The sequence below is a fragment of the Nomascus leucogenys genome, chromosome 2 (assembly GCF_006542625.1).
Source record: "Nomascus leucogenys isolate Asia chromosome 2, Asia_NLE_v1, whole genome shotgun sequence".
NCBI lineage: Eukaryota > Metazoa > Chordata > Mammalia > Primates > Hylobatidae > Nomascus > Nomascus leucogenys.
This window is the reverse complement of record NC_044382.1, coordinates 8960496-8978626: the sequence shown is the minus strand read 5'-3', so window position 1 is coordinate 8978626 and position 18131 is coordinate 8960496. Positions and strand designations below refer to the sequence as shown.

At 43.2% G+C, this 18131-nt stretch overlaps 1 protein-coding gene across 1 annotated transcript in view; it reads left to right on the top strand.

Moving 5' to 3' along the window:
* The window catches only part of DOCK2 (dedicator of cytokinesis 2), a 448837-nt gene that overhangs the window by 63684 nt on the left and 367022 nt on the right, over positions 1-18131 (top strand). Inside the window, exons 13-21 of the mRNA XM_003268643.2 lie at positions 5-130; positions 2310-2434; positions 8171-8269; positions 11965-12037; positions 12150-12253; positions 14055-14238; positions 14387-14484; positions 16252-16341; positions 17418-17518. Coding sequence (XP_003268691.1) covers positions 5-130; positions 2310-2434; positions 8171-8269; positions 11965-12037; positions 12150-12253; positions 14055-14238; positions 14387-14484; positions 16252-16341; positions 17418-17518 — 1000 coding nt within the window. The remainder of the gene's footprint in view (positions 1-4; positions 131-2309; positions 2435-8170; positions 8270-11964; positions 12038-12149; positions 12254-14054; positions 14239-14386; positions 14485-16251; positions 16342-17417; positions 17519-18131) is intronic.

Genomic DNA, 18131 nt, shown 5'->3' with positions numbered 1-18131 from the left:
CCAGGCCTCTGGGTGACCATGAAGATGCTAGTGGGTGACATCATTCAGATTCGCAAGGACTATCCACACCTGGTCGACAGGACCACCGTGGTGGCCAGGAAGCTGGGATTCCCAGAGATCATCATGCCAGGTGAGACACAGCTGCTCTGACCTTCCCCTGGGGACATAGGGGCCAATTCAGCTTGTCTAATTCATTTTCCTTTAAAGAGTCAACTCCTTCCTTTTTTACTGCCTCTCTCCAGTTCTCTCCCTGAAGATAACCACTAAAAATGATGTCTGTATATCCAAAAACTTCTATGCATTAACAAAATAGACACAAGCACGTAAATATATGCACATGCCCCTTTTCCTCACAAATGGGGTCATACTTTATATTCCTTTACTTAATATACTTTATATAGTATTCTACAACTTGTTTTTATCACTTAATAATTTATTGTGGACATCATTTATATTTTACACATGCAGAACAGTTGCACTCTTTCTGGGAGAATATTGTCATTCTCTTATACTTTTAAGCTTTTTTTTTATATTACCAAAGGAATTCGTGTTGATTGTAAAATATTCAAATGGCGTGAAAAGGTATAAAGTGAAATGTTAAAAGTTCCTTCATATCTTTGTATCCGGAAGTAGCCACTACATTTCCAAATGTGTGTGTAATTTTAAAAAATGAGTTTATATAATATTAAACAAAAATTATAGGAGGGCATTGTTTTGGACTAAATTCCTGCACCAGCCCCCAACAAACCAGACTGAAAATCAAAATGGAGTCAGCCATGCTAAAGGTTCATGTCACCAAACCTAAACTAAACTGTTACCTGATCTTGCAAGAAATCAGGAGAGGGGAGAGAGGGCGGGGGGAGGGAGGGGAGGGTGGAGAGAGAGAGAGAGAGACAGAGACAGAGACAGAGAGAAAGAAAGGAAGGAAAGAAAGAAAAGAAAAGAAAAAGAGAGACGGAGAGAAAGAGAGAAAGAGAAACAGCCTATTTTCCAGACAGACCATTTTCAATTTTCAATGGGCATGATAATGAAGTTCCTGAAGTAACCTGATGTTAACAATCAGTCACTTTTCTATTTTTCTGTTTCCCTGTTTCAGTCTTACGAGGGCAATAACTTTGAAATAACCAATTCATTCTGTCTTGCTTCTACTTCCTTCAGGCCTTCTCTGTCTATAAAGCCAAACTCTTCTGCTCAGCTCTTTGGAACACTGATTCTATTTTATGGAATGAAGCATTGCCTGATTCTAGAATTGCAATAGAGCCAAGTGAGGTCTTTAAACTAAATTTGTTGTAATTTTGTCTTTTGACAATAGTAATACTCTTTTGAAACTTCTCTTTGTGTCTTAAACCTGTGTCTTGGACTTCCGTTCATGATGGCTCTCACTGACTTGCTGTTTCTTTCCACATTGTCTGGTGGTGGTCTCCTAGGGCCTGTGCTGTCATTTCTTTGTCCATGCTTTACCTGAGACTTCAATTACTTGTGTATCCTCTTGTAGGATTTTCTATTCCTTTTTTTTTTTCTTTTTGTTTTTTTGAGATGGGGTTTGGCTCTGTTACTTAGGCTGGAGTGCAGAGTACAGTGGTTTGACCTCAGCTCACTGCAGCCTCTGCCTCCCAGGCTCAAGCAATCCTTCTACCTCAGCCTCCTGAACAGCTGGGACCACAGGCATGTACCACCACACTTGGCTAAATTTTTTGTATTTTTGATACAGACAGGGTTTTGCCATGTCACCCAGGCTGGTTTTGAACTCCTGAGCTCAGGCGATCTGCCTGCTTTGGCCTCCCAAAGTGCTGGGATTACAGCCATGAGCTACCTGTGTCTGGCGGATTTTCTGTTTTTCTTGCCTCCCTTCCCGAAGGTCCTCTGCAGCTCCTTCCTAACCCTGTGTCCCTAGGACACATGGGAAGTTGCTCTATTCTGCTCCTATACAGTGAAATATCGGCAGATGCATATGTTTGGTTGTTTTCATGGGACAGGATCAATTCAATTGGAGCTTTCCTTTGCCTTCCCAGAAGGTGTCACTAGAGGATGAAAATTAAATGATTTTTAATGTCGAGAAAAACATGGCCAATTTTGAGTGTCCCTACTTCCCTTTTTGCAACTGATTTCCTAGCATCCCTTCATCCTCTTGTTACCTACTTCTCCAGCCTCCCTGATGAGGAAAAAATGCTTTCTCTAAGCAGTTCTGATTTTAATTAATACCAATCCAGGTGGGGGAGCTTCTTCTCACCCTCCATCCCCTCTAGTTAGTCAGCGTCTCTCCTGCTGCAATCCACACTAACTCTTGTCTCTCTCTCCCTCTGCCTCAGGGGATGTCAGGAACGACATCTACATTACTCTCTTACAAGGTGACTTTGACAAGTACAACAAGACCACACAGAGGAATGTGGAAGTCATCATGTGTGTGTGCGCGGAGGACGGCAAAACGCTGCCCGTAAGAGACTCGCTGCTGCTCTGGGTGACAGGATCCCCCTTGGGGGCCTCTGCTCATAAAGATGTACTTTTCCTCTCCCTGATTCTGTTGTCTAAATGCCAGGTGCCTTTGGGATGGTGTTGAATAATGTGATCTACACCATTTGAGCTTGGTTAGTGCAATGTTCCATAATAAGACCTTGTGATATTTCCTTACACCAAAGCAGTTTTTCAATGTCTATTCCTTTCCTTTCACAACTTCTTCTTCTATGTATGTATGTATGTATGTATGTATGTATGTATGTATGTGCGTATGTGTGTATGTATTTATTTATTTATTTTTGCTTGGTCTCAGCTTATAGGTTAGCTTTCTGCAGTTAAAATGTTCTCATTGAAACCTGAGCTGGTTTATTCAGGCAAAGTCCATGGTAAGAAAGAGGATCAATACAGTGCCTTGGGCTGGTGTGGAGGCTCAGGATGTGCTCAAAGCAGACATTCTCAACACTTAATCTAACTCCCCAGCGCTCAGCCAGAAATACTGGTGGAAAGCCTTATTCGTAAATTGGTCTCCAGAGAGCTAGCAGGGTGTATTCAGGAATGCAAAGCGCATTGCTATATTTATACAGCATATGTCCTGTCCAATATTTGTCATGTGTGTTTATATTTATTTGCTTGTATTTCTTTTAAGGTTGTCAGTGCTGTGTCCAGTGTGTAGGAGGGTTTTGTTTCTCAATTCCTCCTAACAGAGTAGTTAGCTGAAAAGAAAATCAGCTCTCAGGAGAAATTTTAGCATGGGCGAATATTCCTCTTAGGCCACTGTGAGTGATCAAATAGCCAAGTAGGGCGGGTGTGTTCATCAGAGAGGGGATGTGAAGATGGAGGAGGCATCAGTTCTGTCCTTCGGGCCTGGAGATCAGACTGATACTTTGTACCCAAGAATAACTAACATTCACAGGGGAATTACCATGTGTCGGGCTGTGTGATAGTATGACACGTTTCCTTTATTATGCCCCATTTTACAGATAGGGAAACAAAACCTTTGTCACTTACAATAACTTGCCCAAAGCCATAATGTTAGCATATGGCAGAGATGGGGTTTGACTGGTTCCAGGCCCTCTGAGACACTTCACTACAATGCCTGTACGTGTAGCAAAATTCTCCAATTTATTTCTCATTTTAAAAAATGAGGCTAACAACCACTGCTGACAAATTTGGGAAGATTCATAATCATTTTTTAAATGTAAAGAAATCCTCACAATTGCCTTTTTGTTCATAAAGACTGGTCATGTTAATTAGTATCTATTTGAACAAAATCTAAGCATTGAACACATCCTCCTTTTGTTGGAGTCTGAAACTTTTCCAAAAAACAAAATAAGTGAGAAATACTTGACTCAAAGGAACATAAAGGAGCAGAGGGTTTTTATCTGAAAGGGAAATTGCAATTCCCAAATATAGAGACCATTGCTTTGAAGTTACTTTTATCCAACTTACCTGTTAGAGAACTTTTTAACCTCAGCTTCGTTTTTGAAACATTGATACTCTTACCTTCGATGTTGCCAAAGGACAAATTAAAAGACATAGTTAACAGGCAAGCAGCCATCTTATCTCCTGTCTGAACCATTCTTTCTTCCACTTTTGTCACCCTTTCAAGTCACTACCGAGCAGGCTCAGCAGATGCACTTATCCAAGATGAGTAGATAAGCAGGTATTCTGGGGGCTGACATGGAAAGGGAACTGCGGGGCATGGTGATAATTTGTGGTTTCCTCTATTAGGGAAATTCTGGGGGAGTTCAGTTGACTGACTATTGAAAATTGCTTAGGAAATCTGTGGGAGGCTTTTCTTTCTCTATTTGTAGAAATAAATATTACTGCCTAATTAAGTGTCAGGCAGTACATTCAAACACTTCTGTTTCATATTGGTGGGCTTCGGTGGAAATGGTCCGCTTTAGAAATATTGATCTCTCCTCCTGCTCTGGGTGCATGCACACTGTCTTTGCAGAACAGGACCAGAGGGCAGAGGAGGTTAGGCCTGCTCATGGCTCACCTTGGGGTGTCAAGGGCCTTGCTCAGGAGGGGTCATAGCAGAGAAGCTAATGGGGTGGGCTCTGGGGTCAGGCAGACAGGGTTCAAATTCCAGCCTCCCCTCTTATTAGCTGTGTGATCTTAGGCAAGTTTATTCATGTATGCAAAGAAATAATAACCTCTTCTCATGGGGTTGCAGGTTAAACAAAAGAGTAGGTATTAAAACAACTGAAAGCGTATGATTGGATTGTTTGTAACACAAAGGATAAATGCCTGAGGACATGGATCCCCATTTTCCATGATGTGATTTTTATGCATTGTATGCCTGTATCAAAACATCTCATTTACTCCATATATATATGTGTGTGTGTGTGTGTGTGTGTGTGTATACACACTATGTGCCCACAAAAATTAAAATATTTAAAATTTAAAAACTTAAAAAATAAACATGCTACCGGGCACAGCGGCTCACACCTGTAATCCCAGCACTTCAGGAGGCCAAGGGGGGCAGATCACTTGAGGTCAGGAATTTGAGACCAGCCTGGCCAAGAAGGTGAAACCTTGTCTTTACTGAAAATACAAAAATTAGCTGAGTGTGGTGGCAGGCACCTGTAATCCCAGCTACTCGGGAGGCTGAGGCACGAGAATTGCTTGAACCCTGGAGGCAGAGGTTGCAGTGAGCTGAGATCGCACCCCAGCCACTCCAGCCGGGGCGACAAAGTGAGACCCTTTCTCAACAAACAAAACACGCCATAGGTATAAGGCACCTGGTATGCAGTAAGTACCCAGCAACAGGAAGGAGGGTCACATTCAGAGAAGGGGGACCAAGTGCAGGGTGAAGCCCTCTGAGGGACCTGAGGGAGCCAAACAGGCAATCCAGCCAGAAGCAAGTTCTGGTGAAAGAGAAAGTCTCAGATGCTGGGCCAAGAAACCTCTGTTCTTCTGAGACCACCCAGCTTGAGGTGGTGGAGGCAGGGGATAGGGGAAGAAGTATGGGATAGTGGTTAAGACCATGACCCCTGGGGCCAGACAGCCAGTGAAAAGCCCAGCTCTGCCTGAATTAGTAAGAGGATGTTGAGGCAGTTACATAACCTCTCTAAGCCTGAGAGTCTCTGTCTGAAGATAGGACCAGCAATGGCACTTCGCCCTTGTGAATATCAGATGAGGTAATCTGCATAATAGGTGTTCATTAAATTTAGCTATTATTATTAGAAGGGTATACTGAGCTCCTGGCCTGATTCCCACCTTAGGGATGCTACTCAGCATCTTCCCATGATGTGGTCCTCTGAGAGGAGAACACTGTCTTTCCTAAAGTGTGTTCACATCCCTGGTGTCATCTCTTTCTCACCTGGTTCCTACCAAGTAAACAGGACATGTGTTAGGAGCCTGGTTTTTCTTCCTCCAGAGATGTTTCTTCCAAGGCCAAGCCAACATGAAAGCCTCCAGGCTTCCTGATCCCGTACTCAGATTTTCTTCAACTGACCTGAAGTCTCCCACACCTATGAGGGGCTCTCACTGTTAATTGGGGGCCATGGGGATAGGCAATGTAGAAAATTATGGAACAGTGTTATTTGAGGTATATACCAGTCTATAGTTTCCCTAGAACTGGGCTCAGTCCTTGGTCACAATGCTCTCTCAGTGCACTTCCCAACACTGTTTTTCCTCTGAAGTGCTGAGGGCTACAGCACTATCTTTGGCTTTTCTCTGACTGGTACTGAGACTTTTTTCTCCAGCCTTAGGAAATCAAAAATTTTCATCATCAGTACAGTTTTGTGAGATCCAGTTGCCTGCCATGCAGCAGTTTTACTCTCACCAGAGATACATGTGTAGTTTCTGATTTTGTAAGCTACGTGGGATTTACTGTAACTACAGAAACTCTAAGCCCATAAATGTCACCAGATATAAATCTTTGTAGGCTGGAAGGCATCTAGGTTCTTATAGAAGGAACACTGGATGAGTAGTCAGAGGGTCTGTGATGTAGTCCTGGCTTTGCCACTTTTTGGGCAAGTGGCTTAATCTCTCAGGGCCTCAGGTTACCCAGCTGTGAAATGGGGAGCAACAGTAAGCATCAGAGGTGGTTATGAGGACTGAATTAAGCGAGGTGGTGTGTGTGCAGGGCTTAGCGTGATGCTAGACACAAAGCCCACTCTAAATGATTAGAAAGAGATTGGAAGCATGTTTTTAGCTCAGTGCCTCGGGAAGTTCTGGAAGGCTTCATCCCATGGAAAAACAAGAGAGTTGTGTGTCTTCACTCAGTTCTGGTTCATTGGTTACACTTGTTTTTCTTTTAAAGATACGTTCTGAAAGGACTGCTGTGTATTCTGTTTTCAAATGGATTGATTTGGCTGCAAGTACTGTCAGTCAATATTGAAACTGAGCTCATTCCTTTTCCATACCTCGGAAGCACACGGGGAGATTTCCAGTGCGAAGGGCGAGTCTTCCTTTCCCCAGTTAGCATGGTTGGCCAGGGCTCACAGAGTGCCTGTATGTGGCCACCTTTGGTGATTCAGCCTGCTGAGGGTCAAGGACCCATGGGAGAATCGGATTGAATCTCGTGAGAGGCATGACTCACTCACCATCAACATGCCGAGAGGCACCCAGTTTGCAATTTCAGGGGCTGGGGCTCCAAAACCAAATCTTATGAATCTGGCAATTTGAGGATTGAAAATTGTTTGGCCTAATATAAAAACCACACTTCGGGCCCCTTCTGGGTAATCCCAGCTTGGATCTTGTTTGGGGGCCAAATGGCTGGAATGACCATAGAATTAGGCATTGTTGTATGCGACTAGGAGATCATTCCTTGTGAGTCAGCTCCTTTCTGAACCTCTGAGGGTGATTTTTATGGCAAGGAATAAATGTCCCACTTGGACATGTGTGCTCTGTGCTCACTCTCTGCTCAGAAAGCCCCTCCCACATTTCTGCTCTGAGCCAACTTGGAATCTTTCTTCAAGATACTCAACTGTTATTGCCTCCAAGAAATCTTCCCTGATTCCTCACCTGTCCTTGTGTCCTTCCTCTGTGCCCGACAGTGGTGCGTACACGTGTCTGTCATCATGTCACATTGCTGTCATGATGTATTCTCTAATGTTTCCTGCACTAAACTGTGAGCTTACATCAGGTTCAATATCTGATCCATTCCCATACCCCAGTGCACAGCATGGAGTACCAAGAAGATGTTCCATTATTGTGGCCTGAACTGAGCCTCCCCCCCAAAACCCCTTTGCCCCAGACTTGTTCTCTAAGGCAGGTGCTCACGTGTCTCTCTGAAGCCCGTGCTCTCACCTTTTGCCCAGCACTGCCCACCACCCTGACGTCGGTGGGTGAAATTCATCGGAAAGAGTTGCTGCTTGGCTGATCTGAGCCTATTTGTAAACTTTGTGCACATTCACATTTAGGAAACAAATAAGATTAATAAGACTGGCAGTGTGCAGTAACTCCAAGGCTGGTTATCACTTACAATAAGGCAGCCACATCAATGCCCTGGTGCACTCCAGTGGTTTCCAGAATGGAAGTAACGGAATTTCTGTAGTTAAGCGCCTGTCAGTCCCGTGGCTGGGGCACTCCTGTATAAATCTGTAATAGAGAAGGAGCCATTATGGGCACCTGGCATGAGGGCTAGGGAAGGCAGTGTTGCCCCAGGCCCTAAGGCTGGTCGTGGCCTGGGGACTAAACCTGCACAAGCACAGAAAATGGCAATTCTGTCATGTTTTCTCTCACTTTGTTTTTCTTGGGACAGAATGCAATTTGCGTGGGAGCAGGGGACAAGCCCATGAATGAGTATCGCTCCGTCGTGTACTATCAAGTCAAACAGCCACGCTGGATGGAAACAGTCAAGGTAATAATTAATAATAATAAATAGCAGCGAACACATGTCTAGTTCTTACCATGAACCAGGCACTGTTTCAAGTGCTTTATTTAAATAATTTATGTATTGCTTACAACAGCCATGTGAGGTTTGTACTAATATTTCCTTCATTTTATAGTTGAGGAAACTGGCACAGAAGAGGTAAGTAGCCTGACCACGACCATGCTGCTAGGAAACATCAGAGCTGGGATTCAAACCTGAGCAGTCTGACTCTGGGTCTGTGCTCATTCCTGCAACCTGAGGGAGCAGGATACTGACTGGAGCAGTTAGCATTCTTCTTCTTTTTTTTTTTTTTTTTTTTTTTTTTGAGAGTCTCACTCTGTTGCCGAGGCTGGAGTGCAGTGTTACTATCTCTGCTCACTGCAACCTCTGTCTCTCAGGTTCAAGTGATTCTCCTGTCTCAGCCCCCTAAGTAGCTGGGATTACACACATGCGCCACCACACCAGGCTAATTTTTGTGTTTTTAGTACAGATGGGGTTTCACCTTGTAGGCCAGGCTGGCCTCAAACTCCTCACCTCAAGAGATCTGCCCACCTTGGCCTCCCAAAGTGCTGGGATTACGGGCATGAGCCACTGCGCCCAGCCTTCTTCCTTTTAATGAGAGTGGTCGAGCAAGGCAGTTCTGCGCATGGACCTTAGACCCAGAGAGTCTGGGTTCATGTTTCAGCCCTAATGCTCACCAATGGTGTGACCTTGGGCAAGTCATTCGCCTGCTCTGTGCCCTGGTTTCCTCACTTGTAAAATGGGAACAGTGGGTTGACTGTGGAAGTAAAAGGACTTAATACACATAACACTGTCAGACAAGTCCTTGGAAGAGAGTACTTATTCAGTTAATACAACTCTTAATTATACTTGGCAGTTATCTCAGTCTGCAAAATTGAACTAGATTTTGCATTCCTTCAAGATGCCCTTCAAACACTTGACCCTTGCCTGTTTTTTACCCACCCCTCTACAAGGCAGTCTAATTGGTAGTGGCAGGCAGCTTTGTGCCTCTCTGTGTAGCTGGGGGGAGAAGGCAGAGGGAAGGTATAGTTGTTCCAGATATCTGATGCAGTCTCCCTCCAGGTCCTTCTCATATGGCATCTCCCTGCAAAATGTTTTGTGGAATACTAAATGGTGTTTTATTAGAATAACATTTTAGGCCAGGTGCAGTGGCTCATGCCTGTAATCCCAGCACTTTGAGAGGCTGAGACAGTTGGATCACCTGAGGTCACAAGCTCGAGACCAGCCTGGCCAACATGGTGAAACTCTGTCTCTACTAAAAATAAATACATAAATACATAAATAAATAAATTAGTCATGCATAGTGGCATGTGCCTATAGTTCCAGCTACTCAGGAGGCTGAGGCACAAGAATCACTTGAACCTGGGAGGCAGAGGTTGCAGTGAGCTGAGATTGCACCACTGCACTCCAGGCTAGGTGACAGAGCAAGACTCCTTCTCGGAAAAAAAAAAAAAAAAAATCATACATTAAATGTATTAAAATAACATTTCCTGGTCAAATGTGAGAAACTTGAGAACAAATATGAAGTTAAAAGCTTCCTTATGTCAAGTTCTTAGAGCCTTTGAGATGTAAACGTGCTCCGCAGATCTGCAAAAGGAAATAAGAATGCAGAGCACGTCCCAAAGCTCATTGACTACAGAGCATTTTCCTTTCTCCTAGCGTCATATCCTAGGGCTAGGTTTCTGGTGAACATATTTTAGAAATTCTTTGTTTTAGCCAAAGCAGGTGGGAGGCTTGATGGATCAATGTGATTGTGAATAACATATGGGAATATATTATGTTTCTCCTCATGAAATATCTAGCTCAATTCTGAGGCCTGTCATGAACATACTGGAGGGACACAGAGTGACAGAAAAAACTTCTTTAGCTCTAGGTTATAGCAGAAGTCGCCATCCGTAAGGGCTTAAGGTCCTTGGAGGCACCTCTCTGAATCTGAAATGACCCCCTAGCATGTGTCTGGTGGTATTGTCAGCCAGTGGAAACAGAGGCCTGGTGGGTGAGCACCCTGGTTCCCTTGATCACCTTCCTTGGTGCAGGATGTAACCAAAGTGGAATTGTCAAATAGTCCTCTTGTGGGTGGTGCCCAGTTCATCAAGCTGCACTGTTCTACTCAGCAGTGAGGAGTGACAGAGCTTGCAAGCCAATGTGAGCCTATCACAGGCTACAGTGTATAATGCCTGAAAAATGCCCTTTTGGAATAATTCCTTGACAGAAGTGACATTAACCACAAATATTCACATTACCAGATCGTCACACTAAGCAGAAAGGAATAACCTGCATTGGAATAAGGATTTGGAATTAATTCAGTGAACACTGAAGCTTGATCATAGCTTCAGATATCTCTGCCTTATCATTAGCAGCATTCTTTACTCCCCCCCGGGCTTTGACTCCAAACACAAGATGCACACATGACTTCCTTTTCAGTGAGAGCTATTCAAACCCCAGCAGTTCTCCACTTGTTACACATATTATTGCTTTGCTTAGTGTGTCTCCCCATACCCACTGCCTTCAAATTGATGACCTGGTCCACTTTGAGGTCAGAAAGTTAATGTACCAGGTCGGGTTTCTCTTCTCTGTTCTCTCTTGCACTTCAGTTATATCTCCTTGCTAGCCCTTGTCACAGGGCTGTTACACACTGCCCCATGTGTAACACGGAACCATGAGCTCTTTGAGTGTGAGGACTCTGCCTTGTGTCAGCATGGCCAGCACCCCACATGATTGTAGCTTCTAGTGAACATTCGACACTCAGGGAAAGGACAAATTGGACTGCAGTTACCCATGAGGCCCTCAGTCCCTTTGCTCTGCCTGAAACATAGACAGGATGGTGGACCTCCTCAGGCTCAAGTCTCATTTTCTGCAACAGAAAGTGCCCCCAGGTATACATTTGTTTTGGCGTTTAATAGGCATCTGTACAGTACCAATGTGTTCCTCTTTAAAATCAGTGCCCTTCTTGCAGGTAGCTAAGCTTCTCTGCATTGGCCTGAATCTCAGATTGCAGAGGAGCTGTGAGACTTTGGGAGGTGGGCAGCACAGAGCCAGGCTGAAAGCTTCACAATCAGTGGTGCCAGTGGGTCATTCACTGGACAGGGATGCCCGGGTGACCAGTGGGTGATTGTCTTAGCTCAGTGTCCTTGGAATCAAAAGCATCTGGACATGTGTCCGATCAAGGGTGAGATGAGCCCTAGGATTTTTCCAAATATTATTGGATTAAAGCATTTTTATTAATTTGCATAAATGAGAATCCTCAAGCAAACCCCCTAACAACCGTTGTTAATTTGCTAAGCCCTGCTGCAATTGCCAGAACTCCTGGAGTGTGTAAGGAAAATATGCATTGTGCAGTTTGCAGTGCATCAAATCCTGTGCTAAAGTTATGTGACTTTTATATCAATTTGGGGGACTCATTTTTCCTCACTATAATTTACAGACCTCTTTTCATTGGCTGGGAATGCAATTTGCCAAATGGATTACATTTGGTACTTTATTTTCTCTTCATAGCTAGTTCTTATGTAATTTATTTACAGTTCATCAGCCTCGATGGATGGGTTGTAAATCAGCAGGCAGCTCTCTCAGTTAAATGGTCAGGCTGCTGTGGAAGAGTGGGGGGTGCAGTGGGGAGGGCCCTTTAACTCATTGTGTTCTGAGCTCTGTTTCTGTCTGCTGAGGTGGCTGTCCCCATTGAAGACATGCAGAGGATCCATCTGCGATTCATGTTTCGACATCGGTCATCTCTGGAATGTGAGTAACATACTGAATGATGTCTCTGCACCTCCCCCTAAGGGGAGAAGAATGGAATAGCTGGGTGGCCCATGTATCCTTTTCTTTCCTGACCCCACAATGCTATTTCCAGCTAAAGATAAAGGAGAAAAGAACTTTGCCATGTCCTATGTGAAGCTGATGAAAGAAGATGGGACTACTCTACACGATGGATTCCATGACTTAGTTGTCCTCAAGGTACCATGAGTTGGAAGGAGCTCTGCACTGAGGGGGGTGCAGGAAGCAAGGGGGCGATGGCAAAATTGCTTAGTGGTCAACAGCAGGGACCCCAGAATCACACACACCAAGTTTACCAACTTTATGGCCTCTTACAAAATCTTGACTTCTCTGGGCCTCTGTTTCCTCATCTTTGTGCCCTCAGTGAATAATTGTGAGAATTATGAGACAGTGCATGTAAACATGGCAATGATGAGTACGTGGAAGAACTCAATACATGGAAAAGGTTATTGTTATGTACAGAAAGGTTATTGTTATGACTGTTATGTACTCTTGACTCTGTAAGGACCTCTGTGGCATGTATAGGGGACATACAGTAAACATTTAAGAGATGCTGCATTGTAGCTAATGGAAAAATATTAAAACCTGCAGTCCTGATCCTGCTGCTGACTAAGCCTGGACTCATCTCACATGTCTTCCTGAGTCTCAGTTTCTTTTTTCTTAAACAGTTATGGCAATATTTATGACAATCCACTAGGATGACCCATGCAAAAGGGCCATCTAAACTATATAGGGAGTGCAGATGTCCACTATTTTTATTTTTACATTATGAGACTTGGACTGTTTTTGAGACATGGAGAAGCATTTGTCTGGTTTTACCTGCTGCTTTTCCACATGCCGTCTTATGACAACAGAATGCATCTACTAGCACCTGGCTGGAAGCAAGTGTATGGCTGTGAGGTAGGGCAAGGTTGAGTACCCAGCACATGAATCACACCCTTGCCTTTGGCTTTCTTAGCCTTTTAGGCTGAAATTGCCCTTTTGCCTGTAGGATGTATGGCAAATACAGCCTCATCAAGGCTTCATCTCATGATATTCTTATACTCTTCTCTGAGTCTCTCTGACTTTTTCAGAAAACCCCCTTTCTTCTGTACAGCCTCTGTTTTCTCATTTATCACACATAGAGTTCTTGGCTTGAAAACCCTTGTTCCCTGACAGAATGTGAACTCCTTGGGGTCAGAGGCCCAGTTGCAGTCAATTTTCTTTTACTTACCCCCATTAAGTCCCAGTTTCCTTGACCATGGATAATAACAGTATCTGCTTCATATGATTGTTACGAGGCTTAAATGAAATGAACCAAGGCATGTAAAACACTTGGTACCACTCCTGGTGCGGAGTAAGATAAATATTATCTTCTGTAATGCCTACCTCTAGTCATGCATTTTAGCATGCCAAGGCACTTATGTGCCTATCTCTCTGCTATGCATTCGATATGCATTATTCTATATTATTTGCTCAGGTATTCTAGGAAGTAGGGGTGATGATTGTCTTCAGTTTACTAATGAAAAAAAATGAGACACAAAGAGGCAAAATAATGTATTCAAGATAGCATAGACCTGTGAATGGCAAAACAGGGTCCAGATCCCAGCACATTCTTACTCAGTGCCTTTGCCATTTAAATTCCTCTTTAAGCTAGAGTCCTTATTTTGCTGGTGAGCGTATATTATGATCTCAAAAAAAGGAAGAATTAAAATGTACTGTCTGGGAATTTTCAATTCCATTTTTATTTTGCCATTAATTAGGTTCATAGAGCTTTCACTTGGTGGATCAACCCCCTTTCTATTAATGTGTCTTTGAATTCTTACCTATATTGTGGGGAAACAGCCCTGCCTTACCAGCCAGTGTCTATTGCTTCTCTGATGATTTTCTTCACTCTTTATGACTCTCTCCACTTCACAGTGTCTAATTTGTCTGCTGCAAGCTCTGTGTGGCATTGGGCATGGAGCCTTGGCTTGGGACAGTAACCAAGTGTTGTTTCTAGGGGGACAGCAAGAAGATGGAGGATGCCAGCGCATACCTGACCCTTCCTTCTTATCGACACCATGTGGAAAACAAGGGGGCCACGCTGAGCAGGAGCTCCAGCAGTGTTGGGGGGCTTTCTGTCAGCTCCCGGGATGTGTTTTCCATTTCCACCCTGGTGTGCTCCACAAAGCTCACTCAGAATGGTAATGGGGTCATCAAGAGTTGTGTCTGTGGGGTGTGTGTGTGTCCATGTGTGTGTACATGTGTGCATGGGCTTGCAGACCCAAGGAGGTCCTGATATGGACAGTTAGGCCAGTAATGATACTTCTGAATGTCTGGACTCTATTTTAGTGGGCTTGCTGGGTTTGCTGAAGTGGCGTATGAAGCCTCAATTGCTACAGGAGAATTTAGAAAAGTTGAAGATTGTGGATGGAGAGGAAGTGGTGAAGGTCAGTGTGGCTTCATTTTGTTTGTATTCTTACAGTAGTGACAGAACTCTCCATGTGGGTGGCTTCAGGGGAAAAACAAGGTATTGAAGGACGTGGGGAAACTTTTCTTCCAACAGTGGGACACAGTCTCCCAAGTTGCCTTGAGGAATCTTTATTGGGAAATCCAGGGGAGTGACTTTGTTCGATGGCACTGAATGTTGGGTGCCCGAATACAATGGTTATGCTCAATCTCTGGAAATAGATGAGCCTGGGTGTAAATCCCAGCTCTCCCACTTGCCAACTTTATGTGATAATATAAAAGTGACATAGTTCTCAGGGCTGTTATGAGCATTCAGGGTGATAATATTTAAAACTTGAACTCAACAGTCTCTTACACATAGTACACAACAATTAAACCAAAGCATATAAAACAAAGTTCAATAAATGGTAATTATTAATTATTTTTGTTGTCATATATTGATATATATATGTATATGTATATATATGTATGTATGTGTGTGAGCAGATATATGTATATATGTATATATACATATATATACATATATATATAGTGGTATGATCTCTTAGTACTGCCCACACATCATTGTTAGAAATAAAAAGTATTCTTGGTTTCTGCTGCTTGGAGAGCATTATGTATTAAAGATGAGAAAGGGAAAGACATCAGGGCTTACATTTTAAGTGAAATAAGCAGAAAACAATGCAAATGTCAGATGTATTATTGCACTCATATGGTAGTGGAGAATAGAAAGTGTCTGAAGTGCAAATCTAATTAAAGCAACCCTTCTCTCCAGCCTTATGAATTGGGACAAGTGTTTCCCAATGGTCCTGGAGATCTTGTTTCCATGATACAGCTAGAAATTCTGAGATTAAACATCTTTATATGGTAGCTCTGTGTTTTTGAGGGATTATAGGAAATATTGACCCATCCCTTAGTAGGGAGGAAAATCAAGTTTTATGTAATTGCCTCTACCTGGAGAAGCAGTGGTAGAATTTCCAGATGCTGTCAATGTATACCACTGACCCATCTACCTTGTTCAGCAATGGCAGAGTAACTCCCCAAGACACCACTTTAATAAAGTCTATAGCCTTTTGGTAGCTTGGAGAAGTCATGGAAGAGATGAGGCTTTTGTTGTCTTCCTCTTGCATTCTTTTTTCTTTTTTTAAAAAAAGTTTGTTATTTAAATACGATATATGTATGATGAAATAGATACAGAGCAGTTATCTTAAGAGTATAGCATAATGGATTTTTATACACGTACCCGCCATGTGTACTCACCACCCAGAAGAGGATACAGACCACTTTTAGCATTTTAGTAGATTCCCACATACCCCTTCTCAGCCAGTAGTCCCCCGGGGTAATCACTGCCCTGACAACCATCATCGTAGATGGGTTTTTGCCTACTCATGAATTTCATAAGAATGGAGTAGTGAAGAGTGTACTTTCTGTGCCTGATGTATTTTACTGAATATAATGCTTGGGAGAATCATCCTCATTGCTGCCTGTGGAAGTAGTTAGCACTTTAGTCCAGCTGTGTAGTATTCTGTAGTGTGAAAATGCCACCATCTGTGCATCCATTCTGCTGTTGATAGGCAGTTGGGTTCCTCCAACTTCTGGTTCTCATGAGTAAAACTACTCTAGACCTTTTGAGCATGACATGTGCTGGATGTGTGCTCTCATTCTCTTATAGATACTTAGGAGTGGGATTGCTGGGTCACCTGCACTTTATCTTGTTTCTGAAATAGTGCAACCTTCGTTATTTCTTCCAGTTTCTCCAGGATACTCTGGACGCCCTCTTCAACATCATGATGGAGCATTCTCAAAGTGATGAATATGACATCCTTGTCTTTGATGCCTTGGTAAGAGAGAGGGGAAAAGTGTCTAGTGACAACAGGCATTAATGTGTGTCTTACTGTGAAAATACTGAGAACTGGTGGCCCTCATGGCCTTTTTCATGAATTCTTTGGAGGTGTTGTAATGTTTGGCAACAAGACCAATAATGAGCTGCTATTTCTTTTTGCGTCTTGCCAGTTCATTTGAAAGCATGAGGCATGGTGGGTGAAAGGGGAATTTTAAATGCTGATGTCAGATTGACACTGGCTGAAGGTACATGAGGCTGGATACTGTGAATGATTGCTTCTGCTTTCTATGAATGTTGGGAGCTAGTCCCTGGCTAGGTTGTAAAGCACCCAAAATGTTTCCTAGCTTTCCTTTCACCTTCTTCTCCCCATTTCCTCCAACTCACTAATCATTACGTTTCTCCTACCCACCCAGAACTTTTCATGATGCTATACCATCCAGATCTTCCTTCTTTTAGTCCTCCCCTATGGTCTTTTTGTCCTCTCCCTATCTCGACTCAGATTTTCTCAGTGTTATGTCAAAATAAACATAAAAGACATCTGCATTAGGGAATCAGTGCCCAACAAAGTTTTTATGTGTTAACCGCTTGTGTCATGGATATTTGCATTTTTAAAGAGGTTACTGAGAGACAACTGTGGCTTAATCAAGTGCTTCCCCAGAGAGTACCCTAGAATTCTAGCTCTCAGAAAAGATGTTTCATGACAAATATATACTTTGATTAATTAATTTAGGGAAGTGTTGAATGTTGCATGACCCTTTTAGAGATTCACAATGTACATAAGTATATTAAAGATTCTAAAAAGTTTTGCAATAAGGAAGACAGTCTAATAATGATAACCTGACATTTCTCAAAACTTATTTGACCATGAAATCCTTTTCATCTTATAACACCCTGCAGCACACTTCATGAAACACTTTCTTTGGGAAGATGCTACCTTAATAAAGAGGACTCATTATGTATTAGTGAGCTAATTCCTGGGCAACGGATTTTAATGGGGGTTGAATTATGCCAGGTAAAGATGGCTTCCTGCCCTGGGTTTGCCCTGAAAATACCGCTGCCTTGCATCTTCCTCAGATTTACATAATAGGACTCATTGCAGACCGGAAATTTCAACATTTCAACACTGTTCTGGAGGCTTACATCCAACAGCATTTCAGTGCGACCTTGGCTTACAAGTAAGTAATTGTGCACATGGGGACTTCTTGTCTACTACCTTCTTGCCCTGCCAGGATGCCTAGGGCACAGGAACTTGAGTAATTTTCTTTTGTCACTAATCTGTGTGAGTTCTGCATTCTCTAACAAAATCTAACCTATGCTTGGGTTATTTGGATATCATTAAAAATGTGGAATACCCATAGGTTTGGATGAATGCCTTATGGTTGCAGTGGTACCTGGAAGTGCTCATTCATCCATTCAGCTAGTGTGCTCTCATTTCTTGAGTGGACACCAGGACTTAAAGGCTACAGAGAAGACCAGGCGTGGTGGCTCATGCCTGTAATCCCAGCACTTTGGGAGGCCGAGGTAGGCAGATCACCTGAGGTCAGGAGTTGGAGACCAGCCTGGCCACCATGGTGAAACCCTGTCCCTACTAAAAATACACAAGTTAGCTGAGCATGGTGGTGGGAGCCTGTAATCCCAGCTACTCGGGAGGCTGAGGCAGGAGAATCACTTGAACCTGGGAGGTAGAGATTGCAGTGTGCAGAGATCACACCACTACACTCCAGCCTGGGTGACAGAGTAAGACTCGTCTCAAAAAAAAAAAAAAAAAAAAAGGGGGAGCTACAAAGA